Genomic DNA, 16,059 nt, shown 5'->3' on the forward strand with positions numbered 1-16,059 from the left:
GTGCTTTGTCAGGAGTACTGTCGGCACCAGTAATGATGGATGAAAAACTGAACAGTCACTCCACTATGGCTGGGCTTGCTGGTTGGCTAAGACAGTGATAGTTTTCGTTGGTTTCTGGACTGTTATCATAAGCAATAGTTTGAGACTAAAGCTGTGCAATAACGGGGAAGAAGAGCATCTGACCAGTGATGATAATTTTCATCTTCTGCAAACGTCACTTTGTATTAAGAAGTCCAGATTAGTGAAAATAGTGGAAAGCTGTACCAAAGCTATAAGAAGGTAGGAAAGACAGTGCAGTCTTTATCTTGTAATAACTACGTGCTGCTTTTTAATCCCCTTTCTTGTTAAATCAGCCGCATCCAGACGAGCGTCAGTCAGTGCTGTATCGTTACCGCCAAGGGGCAGCCCGCTCTGACCGAACTTGGTGCACTCGGCCCAGGAGCGGCGAGGACGAGGTGGCAGCAGTCCGGCACTAAGGCGGCAGCGGGCTCGCACCGCGCGGCTCGCTCCTTGTGGGGCGAGGTCCCCGTCCCCCGACCCCCCCCCCCCCCGCAGCGACCCTACGCGCGCGGCCCCCCCGCCCCTCCCGTGCCGCAGCGGCGTCAGGTGAGGCGCCCGCGGCCGGCCCGGCGCACGCGCAGCGTGTGAGCGAGGCGCTGGGTGTGCAAGCAAAGCTTTACTCGGCCCCACGGAGCGCCCCGCCCCGCCCCGCCCCGCCCCGCCCCGCGCCGCCCGTCACGGCGCCAGCTGGTCCAGGCGCTCGTCCCGCCGCTGCGCCAGGTGCGCCTCGATGATCCGGGCGAAGAGGCCCCTCCGCAGCAGGCCGTAGGCCAGCGGCAGCAGCTGCGCCACCGTCTTGTGGAAGTACTGCACGACAGGGAGACAACGGCCTTCGTCAGCGCCGCGCCGCGGGCACCCGCGCCGCCAGCACCCGCCCGCCCGCCCCGCGCCTGCCGCCGCCCGGCCACCCCGAGGGACTGGCACTGGGCACACCCCTCGCTGCCGCACACATCGCGCCCTCCGCCGCTCCTACAGGGGAAGCAGCTTTAGGCGTGCTGTCTGGGGCTAGGCGCCCGGGCACAACACGGGCATTTACGCTGGCCCCTCAGCACCAGGAGTCCGGCAGAAGTGCCGGGACAGCCAACAGTGCTGTTACAATTAGATAGAAGCCTAGCTTTGTGAAGTACGGTTGCTGTAGTACTTACATGTGACCCATAGCAGAACAGGTCCATACCCAGCTCGTATCCCATCCCGTAGTCGCACTCGTCATTAGCAAACTGAACAAAGGTGAGCATTTCTTGGATAGGGGCAAACGCTTTCACTCTCTCATCATCCGTAGGAGCATCAACGATGGCCTTACATATTTTTTTAAGATTAGCTGTGAAAATAAAAGCGGAATTACCTCAATATTTAAATTAAGAAACATATTGCATGGAAGTAGCTTCTGCCAAAAGTATACCTGCAGGTCACATTTAGGTACGAGCTACTGGTGAAAAAGCTCCCCTCTTTCCTTTGCAGCTCATTCTTACCCCATGCCCATCCATCTCAGTTCCCTACAGAGATGGGCGTTCATGTGTTGAACTTTGATCAAGGAACTGATGCTGGCTACCACACCAGAAGAGAAGGGGGAAGAAAAAATAAACCCACAAATCCCTGAACGTACATCAGTTCTTTGATTCTACTCCCTGCATGGCTGTGCGGTAGTATAAACTACTACTTTAGCAATTATTATTTCGTATTTAGTACGTTTCTTTGATTCTCATCTGGCTTACTTAAATAAAACAAACTTATTTGCTCAAGTTTGATAGTTAAAACATCTCCCCTTTAGTCCCAGCTGCTCATGCTCTTCAGGCAGAAAACATGAATGCAGTTTGCTTTTGCAAAGCAGGTGTATGACAGGAGACTGTCTACTAACAGTGCAGAAGAATATGGTGAACAAGATCTTTACCATTTGTTTCAGGAAGTTCTCTGTATCCAACATCATTTTTGTCTACAGGAACAACCAGGCCAGCTCCATGAAATGTTTTGGCCACCACCTAAACAAAGAGCCAGGAAATCAAACGTAGTACCGTAAGTCAACACCGTGACATAAAACCACTCACGTCGCTAAACAACATCAGCACCTGGCTGCTGGTGGCCAACCCAAATACAGTGTCTAGGCTCAAGGACACCAACTTAAAGGATACAGCAATTATTTTTAAGCACTGAAGTTTCAAATAACCAGAAACTCCAGTGAAGTTCTGAAATCTAGGGATCCTTGTAGTCACTTGTATATTATGCGCATTTTACTACATTTGCTCCATCCCTGCTGCCATAATTACTTATAATAGGTATGAAAACAAATAATCTATTAATACTCATCATCCTTAATGTTACTCTTTCTCATAGATCCAACCCAACCATTCACATGGACCTTCACTGAGGCAGTCTTCTCCATGCTCCCCATTTGTTTCAGACTATTTCTGCTATTTTTTTTTCTTTATTTTAATGCCTTACTTGGCAAGCTACGGTTTAGAAGAGCAAAGTGTTTTGATTTAATCCCATTACTTGGAACACAATTGTACTGATCTTCCCTGTCCTGAAGTTTTATAGAAAGAGATTTGGATATTCCTAAATGAGGCTTCTTTACTGAACAGAAGGATTCAAAAAAAAAAATAAATGGCAGAAAAAAAAATAAAATAAAAACCAGGTAAGTAAATTAAAAAAAACACTTTAACAGAACTTAGTTCTCTCCAGCAGATCAGGAAAGTCATACTTTCTTATCTCTCTGTTTCATCTTCATGGTTTTTTGTTCCAGAGAATAACCCAATTCTTTTGCTGTTCTTGTTAGTTTTTCATCTATCTCTTTCAAAACAGCACTTTTCTTTTTATCAGTCACTTCCTTAAGTTTTTTTGACAAAAATAATCTGTAAACAGAAGAAACATGTCTTAAGAGAGCTAAACAGAAAACAAACAAATAGCCTTCTAATCACTAAACCTCCAAATCTTATAATGAAGATTAACAGTCAAGGGTTTATTTATACACAGACTTAGGAATGCAAGCCTCTCAACAACAAGCACCAAAAAAAGCAAAGTTTGGCACAGAGCACTCTGGCCTTTTCTATCTGTGTTTGCATTACAATGCAGTTTGTGCAGTCTGCAGGTGCTGAAGATTCTCACGAACTCAGTCGCTGTTCATCCGTCTATCTGAGGAATTTAGTTTATTGCTTCAGTGAATTACATGCTCTTTGTCATCGAAGTCATGCACATAAATACATATTGATGAGTTTCAACAGGGGCCTTTCAAAACAGATGTCATCATTTAACTCTGCACTTCACATGGGTTGTTTGCGGAACCTTTGCTTCAGTCTGCTTTCACTTACTGACATGCATCTGTCCTTAGAAAGCTTTCAATTTTTAACTGACAGGCCATGAAATAGGAGTATTCACACTTCTGTTGTTTATGTTCATGATGCAGGACCACATAAAGCTTCATGAATCCTACAGAATTATAAATCCATATAAATGCTACCCTGCCCCAGCTCAGAATGAGGCTTGTTGTAGTTACTCTTTATATATAATGTATTTTTACATATGCATGAAAGATATAGCTGCATTATCTCCTCTCACATCTCCTGATTAACGGTTTCTTTTCTATACTACTATTTACAAATAAAAGTAAATATGAACCTTACTTGACTGCAGCAAATACATTGTCACCAACTGGAGTAATGAGACAGTTCTTCTTAGCTTCATTTGCCCCAACCCACACCGGCAGCTCATCTGGCACATCCCTATTTTGGAAAAGTACATACAAATATTCAAGCTGTGTCCATTTCTCCTATTTCAAAGTGAAATTAATTTGTCTCCTCACCATGCTGACATCTCCTTCAGAGACCTTACAAAAGCAACATTAGGTCTAAAACCGTAAAACCTTAAAGTATGCCTTTGAAAGGAGCTCATATAATAATCACACAGAGAATGCATACTCCCCCTATTTCATAATGCTTGACTTTTTCCTTGAAGTATTATGGCTAGAGATTAAACTAACCAGAAGGTGCTCCGGAGGGATGTAGAGGCGAGTTTAATAAACATTTAAATCTAGTGTTCAACTCCAACATCTCTGATCTTATTTTATTAAAGATATCAACCCATGTGTTAATATTCTGTTACAGAAGAGACATTTATTTGAAGTTTATTTTAATTTATACATTTCATTCTCAAATCCTGTGTCATGGAAAACATGGAGGAGAAGAAGTAACACACAACTGTATCATAACAAGAGCATATATTAAATTAAATACCTGAAATATCCCATGTGATACTGTGTTTTGGTATCCCCGACAAGTATAGTCTGGAATTCTGGGGGATCATAGAAGAATCTCCAATGAAGATTGAAGTTCACATCTGTTAATTTTGCTTTTTTGTGTTTTCCAGCAAGAATGTCATATGGTCCAACCAGTGTAAGTCCGACACTTGACACAAGTGCATCTGAAAAGCAGAGCACGAACTGTTTTACTTTCTGGCTGGTGCACAGCTAAATCAAGACACTCCGGTGTCACTCATGTATCAAAAATGTCCATAGATCCAAACAGTCACACGTACTGTTTACCAGACAAGGAAAGTTGAGATGTTCTTTTGTTTAATTAGCTTTCATTCCAGTGTTAGGTTATTATACTTTTCATTGGAAAATAAAGTGGCATTTCTAGAGCACCTTGAGAACTCATATTCTGTTATATAATAAATTTTAGGGGGTTGAAGTCTGAGTTGATACGAGGAAACTTTAGTTCAGCATTTAATATTTTAAATATACCTACAAGGAAGGCAGATTTAGATAACATTTAATCCTTTACGTGCCACGGTTTAATTATATTTCAGAAAGCTTGAAGGAGACTGACATCTTTGTGATTATCTCCAGTATTCTTGTTTACACTCATGTAAATATCTTGCCATCTGAGCTGCAAACTGCAGCAGCATGAGAACGCATCTGACAGCCTCCAGTTTGCCTACCTTTAGGCTGTTTTTTTTTTTTTCAGAGTGAAAGTTAGAAAGGCAAAAAATGAATAAAATCCAAAAACCTACCACTTGGTTTCTCAGGATCTAGTTCTTCACAGAACTTCCAAAATTGGTAGAAGTCTTCAGGTAGCCTAAGCTGGTAGCACGTTTCTGCTTCTTGACGAAGAGCATCAGGTATGTCTGCCTGATTTGACCTTCTCTTCTTGACATCCCCATTTTTTTCACACTGCCGATAGGGAAGGAAAAGTTAATCTCATTGCTTCCTGTCAGTTCCACTGAAGAACATTACAAAGCCTCTGTATTAATGGAAAAACAATGACCAAGAACACAAGTCCGGCCTGTTATTTAGAATAGCGTATATAAAGATTAGAACATCTACTTTGCACGGGGTCCCTTAGGAGTGTTATAACAAGTGTTAGAACTTGTTATTCCCAACAAGTTCTTAGTATGTACAAAATAGCAAAGCACTACTTTGATATCAGTGGGTCAACATGCCCCTAAAGAAGCCCCTTTATGAGCTCACCAGGTGAAGGACTAAGCAATCTTCATCTAAATTCGGCATTATGTTAAAATGGCAGTTTCCAACCACACAACCTCCTGCATCTAGGGAACTCCTGCTACACAAACACTTAGAAGCAGGGACACAAGTTTGTCATGCCTGGTTAAACGATGTAAATCCCACGAGCCTTTACTACCTGTGCCACTCTGCTATTCCCAGTCTGAGCTGGTGCAGTTTACAGCCTGGCATTTTAGATGCAGCTCAAAGTTTAAGTTGCTGTAAAAAATAAATAAATAAATAAAAAGATATAAGGGGAACCAAAACGGGTGTGGAAATGCTCCATCCACGCGCACACACACCGCTACAGCAGTAAGCCTGGGTGGGCTTTTCTCCTGTGATGCCCTAAAAACTGTTAGGAACCCCCGCACTAAAGAACAAGCTATAAATGAAAAGGCCAGGGTTATTCCTCTGCTCAGGACGGCACACCAGGCTCCCCGCCCGCCCCGACGCGGGCCTAGGGGCTCCTAGGGGCTCCTAGGGGCTCCCAGCGGCGGCCCGCAGCTCCCCCCCCTCAGCCCGGGGGCCGCCCGCCAACCGCCGCCCAACGGCCGCCAACCGCCACCTGCTCGCCGCCCGCCTCCGCCGCCGCGCGCGGCCGCCGCTTGCCGCCCCCTGTCATGCTCCCGCCGGCCGCATCGCCGCGCAGCGCGCCCCGCCCCTTCCGAGGTCGCGCGCCGCGGCCCCGCGCGTGCGCACGCTCCGCCCACCGGGGGGTGGGGGGGGTGGGGGCTGCCCGCCGTTAAACGGCCGGGAGGGGGCTGCGGGGTGGCTCGCACGGCCTCGCTGTGGTGTGTGCTGCTGAGCGGCTGTGTGGGGGGAAAGGCGGCGCTGGGAGACCTGTGGCACAACTCGCCGGTCCTGTGAGGAGCGGCTGAGGGAGCTGGGGTTGTTTAGTCTGGGGAAGAGGAGCCTCAGGGGAGACCTCATTGCTCTCTACAGCTACCTGAAAGGAAGGTGTGGGGAGCTGGAGGTCGGCCTCTTCTCACAGGTAACTAGTGATAGGACCAGAGGGAATGGCCTCAGGCTGCACCAGGGGAGGCTCAGGTTGGAAATGAGGAGACATTTCTTCTCAGAAGGAGCAGTCAGGCATTGGAAGGGGTTGCCCAGGGAGGTGGTGGAGTCACCATCATGTTTTGTTTGTTTGTTTTTGTTTAATACTGCAATCCCTTAAAAAACCTGTTTGCTACAGTATTTGCAGTGACCCAGGTTGTTAGCTTCTATCTAGGAATGTGCTGCAGTGTAATTTGGCCGTATGTAACATTGACAGTTTAGCCTTGGTTTTAGTGATGCAGCTGACACAAAAGCCTGATAATTTTAAGTCTGGCTACAACATTCACTATTAAAAGTTGCAAAGTATGTTACAGGAAACTTGATCCTGGCCGAGGATGTTTCCTATCTGTAAAAAATCCGTAGGTGCTTCACAGAAAAAGTGGGTTGATACCATATAGGTACAGGACAATCAGGGACAAAGTCTCCCCCTTCAGCTGGGGAAACTATTGCTTAAATCAGCATATGTACTGAATTATTTTCTAAAATCCTGCACACACATGAAAGGAGTACTCAGTTCCAAATTTGAACTTCATTTAAGGGATGGATTATGTTTTATAACCTGAGGTTAAGCAGAATCAAGATGTAAAAGCTTGCTAACAAACCACAAACCTAATTTTCTTCTGGGAAGTGTAAGGAGTACTGCCCTGAGGTTCTCTGGGATGTGTTTTCTAATATTAGTCTCACTGTAGCTCCATAATTTCCAGGATACCAGACCTTAACTGTAGTGTAAGCATGACGAAAGGCCACCTGAAGGAATGGCGTTTTCCTCAGTAGAGGTGACTTTGGATCCTTAATTCTTAGGAGAACAAAGGCTCCCCCCCTCCCCCCCCCCATATAAAAAAAAGGGAGGAGGGGAGGAGGGTATCCATTATATACTGTAGCTTAGCTTACTGAAATTCATACCTCATGCAACAAATCGATTCAGTGACACCTGAGGCACTGATGTTTCCCATTTCAGCATTAAATCTAGTGATGAGTACTAAGTTCTGCCACCCTTTGCTGTTTCAGGATTGGCTTTTTACCCATTGCAAGGTGAGGTTAATTAAGGAATTAGCTGTGAGTAATTAGCTATTAAAAAAGGCAAATAATTTTGAAGAACCAAGACAAAGTATCTTAATCTAGGAATGGCCAGGTTGATAACCTTGTGTACAGTATAGCTCCTTTAGGAGGTAGCCTTAAGGAACTAATTAATCCCTTAATTAACCTCACCTCCAAACCTGTAGCTTTGCAGAGACTTTTCAAGCCCTCCTCTTCCTGGTTTTCATTGAAATAAACACTTCGAGTAATCATTTTCTGTTCCACAAACAGAGTTTTACTAAGTTGAATGCAAGAGCTACATGAGAAGGGTAGCTCAAACATGCCTCATGCCGTAGCCTAGTCTCAAGTGTGTATTCCTGCCACGTTAGTCTTCTGCTACATAATAAGTGAATGAAATCATCATGAAAGCTTTTATATACTGAGTCAAGAAGAGCATAGAACCACACAGGTGGAAAACTCTGGAAGCTTTTTGTCAGTTTGACATTTTGTCATTTTGACATTGGCCTCTTACGATATTCAGCATTCCAGCATTGAGGGAGAAGTGGTAGAGGTGTGAAGTGACGTTACGATGGACCCATTTTAGATATGCCAAAATCTCTTAGAGCAGGACTATGCTGGAAAAATGCAAATTAACTGGAGAAATACTTCAGCATTGGCATAGTGTTAATAGTGACAGGCCTCAAAAACCCAAGCTGTAAGGCCATTACCACCTCGCTGAATATACAGCTCGTGTGAGCTTTATAGATCATTTTTTTTTTCTTTTTTTTTTTTTTCCCTCTCCACAGAAGCTATAAAAGCTTGAAAGCAAGCATCTCTCCTCTAGAGTAGTCTGCGGTTTGGTGATACCCCAGGAAAGAAGGAGGCACAGAATCCAGGAGGAAAGATAGTAAATCATCTCATGCTTCCAGGCAGGTGCCCCAGCCGCTAGGTTATTGGGTAAGAGCAACAGTGTTTGACCATATTTAAAGTAAAATGAGCACTCCGTTTGCATATATATATATATGCATATATATGTATTTATGAACATACAGATGTGTAGTGTAGCTCATTGTCCTTTTATGTAAATCTTATAAACAATGTTGGAATGAGTACCCTATGAGAAATAGGAAATGAAGTGCCCGATCCTTTCCAATCAGGCTTAAGCTACGAGGCAGTTGCTTGGTTCAGTTAAGACCATGGTGTGGTACGTTCCAAAAGCTAACTTTGCATGACTGGATAGATAAAAGGGGCGTTTCTGAGGTTAGATGTATCTAGACCCAGGTGGCAGCTAAGAAGTGGTTTTCAGGACAGCAGTTCTGAACTTAAGTACATGCTTTTGGTTTGATAAAGTATCAGTTACTCTTCAGTGAAGTCTTTATGCTCATCAGCTCCTCTTTGAATTTTAGAAATAAGAGATCGTGAGATTCTGCACAGTTTTACCATGCAGGCCCCCTCTGAAAACACAACCAAACAAAAAACCCTGTAAGATACAAAATGATTATTCAGTGCACTATTGTATTTTTTTTTCTCTCTGTAAATAAGCAGTAGCTCCATCTGTGCATATCTACCTCCAAACAATTAGTTTTCACTTCTGAAGTCATAGACTTGAAAAGCATTTCTATAATGAGGTATTGCTAACTGTGTTGACATCCCTTCTGTTAACAACCTCTAAAGCTGTGACATGGAAGAATTTTTACAAAGGATGAGCAACTAAAGCAGAATATACAATGAAGCATTTTAGAGCTCCCTACTTCAAACCTGTAAACAGGCTCCTGTGCCTATGCTATCAGACTTCTGAATCAGCATTATCAGAGATTATCTCAGAGATCAATCTGCAAAGTAGCTTTATCAAGCTCTAAGGCCATCTGCATGATTATTCCTAATATGCAGAGAGCCCAGCCTTTTTTCTTCTTTCTTTTTAAAGCCTTCATAAATATGCAGTAACAGCTTCTGTGAAAGAGCACAAAACTGCATGCTGTTGTCTTGATACAAAACTTTTCAGACCTGCTTGCTTAAAAGCTGTGGTAGATATTTCCTGTGAATACATTTAATTTACCCTTTGAGGTCACCAAGACCTTAATATGTCTTACAAAGATTTTTCCTGTATGTTTCTAAGGTTGTTGCTTAATATCCAAAGCATGCCCCATTTTGTGACAAAAATCTGTTCTTCATTTCAGTGTTTCATAGCTATTAATTATTGTGAAGAAAGCCTTCACGAGTTGAAAGGCTGAGCCAAAGCTTTTATCTGCTACTAGATTTTAGAAAGAAGGAAAGATTAGCAGACTTGTTGAAATCTGGTTTATGCTTCCCCTCACTGACTCATTTATGCTCAAAGTTTTCTTTAAGACCTAATTTCTTTCCTCCCACCCCTTGCAAGGTTCAGATTTGCCCACCTGTGAAAGAAATATTAGAAATAAAGCTATTCTATTCAGATACTCTGTGCTCAGGTGTTCCAGAGACTTGAGGGCAGAGTTCTGTGCAAGACACAAAGTCTGCTCTACCAGGTTAGAGGGGGTGTGATGCATATAATTCACCATCTATTTTTCCGTACTCTTAAATTTATACACTTTAGGGGGAACCATTCAAGCCACACTTAGTTACAGGTTTTAGATAATTTCAAGAGTACCTAAGCAGTAAGGAATAGGTGTGTGCAGTCTCCTCATCATTCACTGCAAGGTACTGATGACTAGACTATGCAATATAAACACATAGACATTTGATTTCTGTTCAACAACTGGCTTTTGCAGGACGTGATACTGCAATTCTCTTGCCACAAGAGGGAGCCATTTAAATTCTTGTTATTAAAGAAAATGAATTTTGAAGGACCAAGACACAGTATCTTAATACACGATCGGCCAGGCAGATGTGCTTGTGTACCATTCTGTATAGCTCCTTTAGGAGACAGCCTGCTTCTTAACTCCAGCTAATTTAAGTTTTCTGTAAGCAGTCCCAGCATACATACCAAGTATGTTGGATTTTTATGTCAGCTGTTTTGTATGGTTGTACAGAATGCAGCATCACTCAAAGAGTGACATTATGCTATTTGTAAATAGTTTTTAATATTTCAGTTTAAGTGACGATCTGGTTCTTAATGAGTTGCTTTACAAAATTACCAGCCTTCTCCTCAGGTTAAGCCTTAAATAATCCTTAGATCACACAGGGCTTCTGGTCGTAAGGTTATTAGCTTCTGCATGGCAGCTCCATGTTTTCAGGTTCAAAGAAGGACATGTCCTCCTTTCCATCGAAATAAGGATGAGCAGGAACTGTGGACACATTCAGTGTAAAATAAAAGAGATTTGCCCCCTGGAAGGTTGTGAGCGAGCAGTGCCGCAGCAGACTGCAGACACTCAGTGCCTCTGCTGAGTCACCATCTTAGTGCTGCCTGTGCTGACAGGTTGTCCTGGATCCCTGCCAGCTCCCCTTGCAGTTCCGTGAGGTAGGCTATATATACATGATGAATGAAAGAAGAAAACGCAGTGGGAGGATGAAAGAAAAAATTGTGTCACTGGAGGAAAACTCATCAGGATATTGCAGGCCATCTATTTCCTGAGAAATCCTGGAGGCTTCATGTTGCTTTGTACGGTGAATGTTCAAGCTAGAATATGGATGAAGATATACGGTAGTTTGCTGTGAAGGGCTTGAAGTCACATATGCATTTTACTGTAGTGATTAATACTATTTTGGCATCAGTTTAGAGAGCCTTTCAGTAACGACTCTTGGCAGAAATGTAAACTCACAGTGTGGTACTGTTGTAATCCAGCATTTTGAACTGCTGTTTGTTTAGATCTGGTAGCTAGCATAGCCTTTGGTTTTAAGTTGGCAGTAGTATTTTACTGCAAGCCAAAGCCTGCCTTTCTGCTCCATATTGAATATAGGAAAACTGTTCTTATTGCATAAATTAGTGCTCGGAACTCTGACCCCAACAACCACCCTATTCTACATTTAATTTCATTTTTAGTCCTGAAATTGTACCAAACTACAGTTTAAGTAGGACTATTTGCTTTACATAGCAGTTCGGATCTACAGATAACAAACAGACCATTATAATTTACCTAGTTTACTAGGAAGCACAGCTAAGTACTTTCAAAACACCGGTTAGGCTCAGTTCAGCTGAATGTATTATCCTGGGAAGTTACGAGTCTTCCCATAAGGATCTACTCATGTAAGGAGCTGCTAATGTAAATACCTGTCCAACAAGGTATTTCTTATTTTCCCAACAAGAAGTAGAATTGTTGAGTTAGTAAACCTAACATAATTTTATTTCTAGTAGGACACTGTTTTCTGAGCCAGGCAATATCAGTACAAGATTAATTTTCCAGTTAGGTCTTTTGTCATTTGTTTGAGTTGTCGTTCTCTTCATCTGTAACTTTTCACTTTAAACCCTTCCCTGCATGTTTACAAAATGCAGCTTATGCATAAGGACGATAAAATTTGTAAAACCAAGTGGGTGCCACTCTAAAATCTTTGATCTGAGACATAAAAAATAAAATGAGTCCAATAACAAGTTTCTTAATCAACGGATTCTTAGGAGATACCCCCTTGTGAGGCTTTACGTTTTTAATAGGGAAGAAGGATTACTTAATAATATGCTTACCACCAAAACAAACCCTGCGTACATTGCCACACCATCAGTAACTTCTAGGACTGTCATGTCTTTTGTATTTGTGTTTACACACACTTCCTCATCTCAAGTTTTACAACCCTGATTTAGTGGGACAGTTTCCTAATGTGTAGTGTAATTCAACTCATTCTCTGCTGTCACTAGATGCCAGGGTGTTAATCAATACAAATAATGAAATGACGGATATTAACTAAGTTTTGTCTGATTATGTTATCGCCATCTAGTGCATATGCCTTGGCTTCCTCCCCTAAGAAATAATGGGGTGAGGGAGTGGAAAACTGGCTCGGAGTCATTCCAGCTTAGGCTAGTGAGTCAGGAGTCAAGCACCTCAGTATAATTCCCTCTCTCTTTTTAATTCAGGAGCTAAATTGGAGGAATTGATCATATTTCTGTCTGGTCATTAGAGACAGAAAATTGCTAGCCATAACTGGCTGGGTAAAGGAGCTGGGTAAAACCATGTTTGTATTTTAACACCCCAAGAGGCAGTAGTTTACATTTTCAAATAAATGACCCTCAAACAAGTTTTGTAGCCATTACTGCTGTGGGGGTCGCAGAATCCTAAGAGTATCCCAAGTTAGAAAGGACCCACAAGCATCATCGAGTCCACCTCCTGTTGGAGATAATCCCTTGTGCTCTCAGGGAGATGGGTGTGGTGTTGGCAAGGAGCCTAGGTGGTACAGTGCCATGAGGGAATGTGTTTCTGTCAACAGCAGCCAGGCTGGCATCCAAATGGGCAATCCCAAACACGAATACAGGCTGCGTGGTGAGGAGATTGTGAGCAGTGGAGAGGGTATTGGTGGATGAAAAACTGAATATGAGCTGGCAATGTGTGCTTAGAGCCCAGAAAGCCAATTGTATCTTGAGCTGTATCAACAGAAGTGTAGCTTGCAGGTCAAGGGAGGTGATTCACCCCCCTATTCCCTGTCATGAGACCTCACCTGGACAGGGTTCAGCCCTAGGGCTCCCAGCATAAGAAAGACATGGACCTGTTAGAGTGGATCCAGAGGAGGGCCATAAAGATGATCAGAGGGCTGGAGCACCTCTCCTATGAAGAAAGGCTGAGAGAGCTGGGTTTATTTAGCTTACAGAAGAGAAAGCTCTGGGGTGACCTTATAGTAGCCTTCCAGTACTTAAAGAGGGCCTGCATGAAAGCTGGAGAGGGAGTCTACCAGGGTGTATAGTGATAGAGCAAGGTGCAATGGTTTTAAACCAAGATAGGGTAGATTTAGTTAGATATCTAGAAGAAATTCTTCATGGTGTACACTGATGCACTGGCACAGGTTGCCCAGAGAAGCTGTGGATGCCCCATCCCTGGAGGTGCTCAAGGCCAGGAGGGATGGGGCTTTAGGCAACCTTGTCTGGTGGGAGGTGTCCCTGCCCATCCATGGCAGGGGGTTGGAACTGGATGGTCTTTAAGGTCCTTTCCAACACAAACCGTTCTGTGATTCTGAGAATTCCTCCTGGGAACAGTATCTTCTAGACCATGGGATCCAGCTAGATGGCATCATTTCCTCCAAGGCACCCTCAGGGCAGACAGATTCTTCCTTTGGGACCTTCTTCAGTGAGACAGACTCAGGGAAACGTGTGCCCAGAGCAATACTTGTTGGCCTGGAGCCCACCACCATTGATGAAGCCTGGACTGGGACCTACTGCACACTCTTCTGCCTGGGGCACCCCATCAGTGGCAAGAAAGATGCTGCCAACAGCTGTGTTTGGGGCTACTACACCACTGGGAAGGAGATAGTGGCTCAGTTGTTGATAGGGTTTGTAAAATGGCTGACCAGTGCAGTATGCGCCAAGAGTTTTCTGGTCTTCCACAGCTTTGGAGGAGGAGGCATGGGCTTGGGGTTTGCTTCCTGCCTCATGGAGTGGCTCTCTGTGGAGAACAGCAAGAAATCTAAGCTGGAGTTCTCTGTATACCCAGCCCTGCAGGTCACCACAGCAGTGACGGAGCCCTACAACTCTGTCCTCACCACCTACACCACCCTGGAACACTGACTATTCCTCCATGGTGGACAGCAAGGCCATCTATGACATCTGCAATGACAACCTGGACATTGAGCATCCTACCTATGCCAACCTCAGCAGGCTGATTAAGCAGATTGTCTCATACATCACCGCTTTTTTGAGATTTGAGGTGCATTGAATGTTGACCTGAGTTTCAGCCTAGCCTGGTGCTTTTCCCACAGATACACTTCCCACTCACAACCTATGCACTCATCATCTCGTCAGAAAAAGTGTACCACAAGTGACTAAATCCTGAGCTTCAATATATGGTTTGGGGTGAGCAATCCAATTATATTTAGTTGCTTCTGTAAGAAATATTCCTTGCACTTTTCTGTGCATCCTGGCAACCAGAAAAGATTAAAAGGAACAAAAGCTGGTTTTATATAAATCTTAAAGACAGCACTGACATGTAACTTTGGACTCATGTTCATATTTAAGGCTCTTTCCGTAGACCTGCTTGGGTGTTTCTGCCCCATATAGCTTCTACTGCACCAGTGCAATAGCACGTTGCTGCTTTTAACATTCCCTGGCTAGTAGTGCAGAACCTGCTGTATTCTTACTGTGACGTTCCCAGCTAACAGCTTCAGTGCCCAGAGCTCTGTAGCATCAGCACAGTCCATCCCCAAACAAGTTAGCTTTCCATCTGTAAGCCTGACTAATTAATTCAAGTGCAGCACGGTGCTGACACAGCTTTGCTGCTTCCAGTTCTGGAACTAGTCAAGTTTGATGCTTGCCTGGGATTGCTACAGTGTACCCTTGCACAACACAGGTAGTACTGACAACACATCCATCTCTGTTTTATGTGATGCCACTTCCTGTTCATCTGTACTATAAGCTACCATAAACAAGTGCCAAGGCAGGGAAATACATCCAAAGCCCAACCCATATTTATAGCACACTGAAAGACAATGGCACTGGCACTGCCTGCTGGCAAGCTGACACCCAGGAGCATGAAACAACCCTGTTCTCATCAGGATGGTGACAGGAGAAGGTGGAGTCTGGCTTTTCCCCTTGATGCAGACCTACTGAAGTCTTGGGCTTGCCACCGCTTTCCCATCAGGGCTGAATCAGCCCTTAGCACAGTAACATGGTTCCTACAGGCTCCACTGGGAAGCTGTGGCACCAGATGAAGAGAACAAACAACCCTAAATTAAAGTTTGTACGGTGGCAGGATGGAAAACAAACAAAAACCAAACCAAGAGACAAAGTACTACCAAAATCTAAAGCTTTATTTAAAAAGCTGTATAGATTCTTATTACAGGCCAGAGTGAATGAAGGTGATGTAGTTTCTTCTCTACATAGATGTTCCCTTATCAGAGTATTGGCCTTGGCCAATGGGTGACCGTATTTCTGCTGTGCCTGCTCCGTGGCTGTTTAACCTCTTCATTTCTCATTCCAGTTTTCAGAAGATGTAACTAGAAAAAGTAGTTTCGAGATTTTGGGTTGTTTAGCTGGCTGGTGCTCAAGGAGTTTGTAGTGATGCCAAGAGCCCCCATAGTATAACTCACTATGGCTTTTTTTTTTTTTTTTTTTTTCTCCCTGCATAATTGCCATACTTATTCCTTAATCATTCCAGTTTGTGACCAGACAAGGAAGGGGTGGGGGCAGGGGGCTATACATATAGCATAATTTGTGCCTTAAAATAGGTTCAAGCCAGTGACTTTAAAAGTTCATGGCAAAATGTGAACTACAGAATGTAAGCATAAATGTCTCGTGGGCATAGGAGAGGAAGTTATTAAAGGGTTTGAGCAACTGAGGGAGTTAAGTAGAGAGACTTTAGTATGCATAAACAAGAAAGAAATACCTTACA

General features: G+C 43.7%; 1 protein-coding gene and 1 pseudogene across 1 annotated transcript; one reads left to right on the forward strand and one right to left on the reverse strand.

Moving 5' to 3' along the window:
• Positions 1–661: 661 nt before the first annotated feature.
• Positions 662–6,179, reverse strand: LOC118165961 (histone PARylation factor 1). Its single transcript, XM_035324425.1, has 8 exons — positions 6,103–6,179; positions 5,062–5,225; positions 4,284–4,470; positions 3,675–3,773; positions 2,756–2,906; positions 1,949–2,036; positions 1,206–1,378; positions 662–867 (listed from the first exon to the last, which is right to left on the reverse strand). The coding sequence occupies exons 1-8, from the start codon at positions 6,171–6,173 to the stop codon at positions 736–738; spliced, it is 1,065 nt and encodes a 354-aa protein (XP_035180316.1). The 5' UTR covers positions 6,174–6,179; the 3' UTR covers positions 662–735.
• A 6,747-nt stretch (positions 6,180–12,926) lies between these two features.
• The window catches only part of LOC118165919, a 37,017-nt pseudogene continuing 33,884 nt past the window's right edge, over positions 12,927–16,059 (forward strand).

Source organism: Oxyura jamaicensis, chromosome 4 (assembly GCF_011077185.1).
Source record: "Oxyura jamaicensis isolate SHBP4307 breed ruddy duck chromosome 4, BPBGC_Ojam_1.0, whole genome shotgun sequence".
NCBI classification, from domain to species: Eukaryota; Metazoa; Chordata; class Aves; order Anseriformes; family Anatidae; genus Oxyura; species Oxyura jamaicensis.

Bases quoted from the DNA above. Each gene is read 5' to 3' on its own strand.
- LOC118165961 (XM_035324425.1), bottom strand. From the start codon at position 6,173: ATGACAGGGGGCGGCAAGCGGCGGCCGCGCGCGGCGGCGGAGGCGGGC. The intron at 2,037-2,755 runs GTATGACTTTCC...CTCTTTGTTTAG, and splicing joins TGAAACAGAGAGATAAGAAA to GTGGTGGCCAAAACATTTCA. The intron at 868-1,205 runs GTAAGTACTACA...CCTGTCGTGCAG, and splicing joins TGTTCTGCTATGGGTCACAT to TACTTCCACAAGACGGTGGC.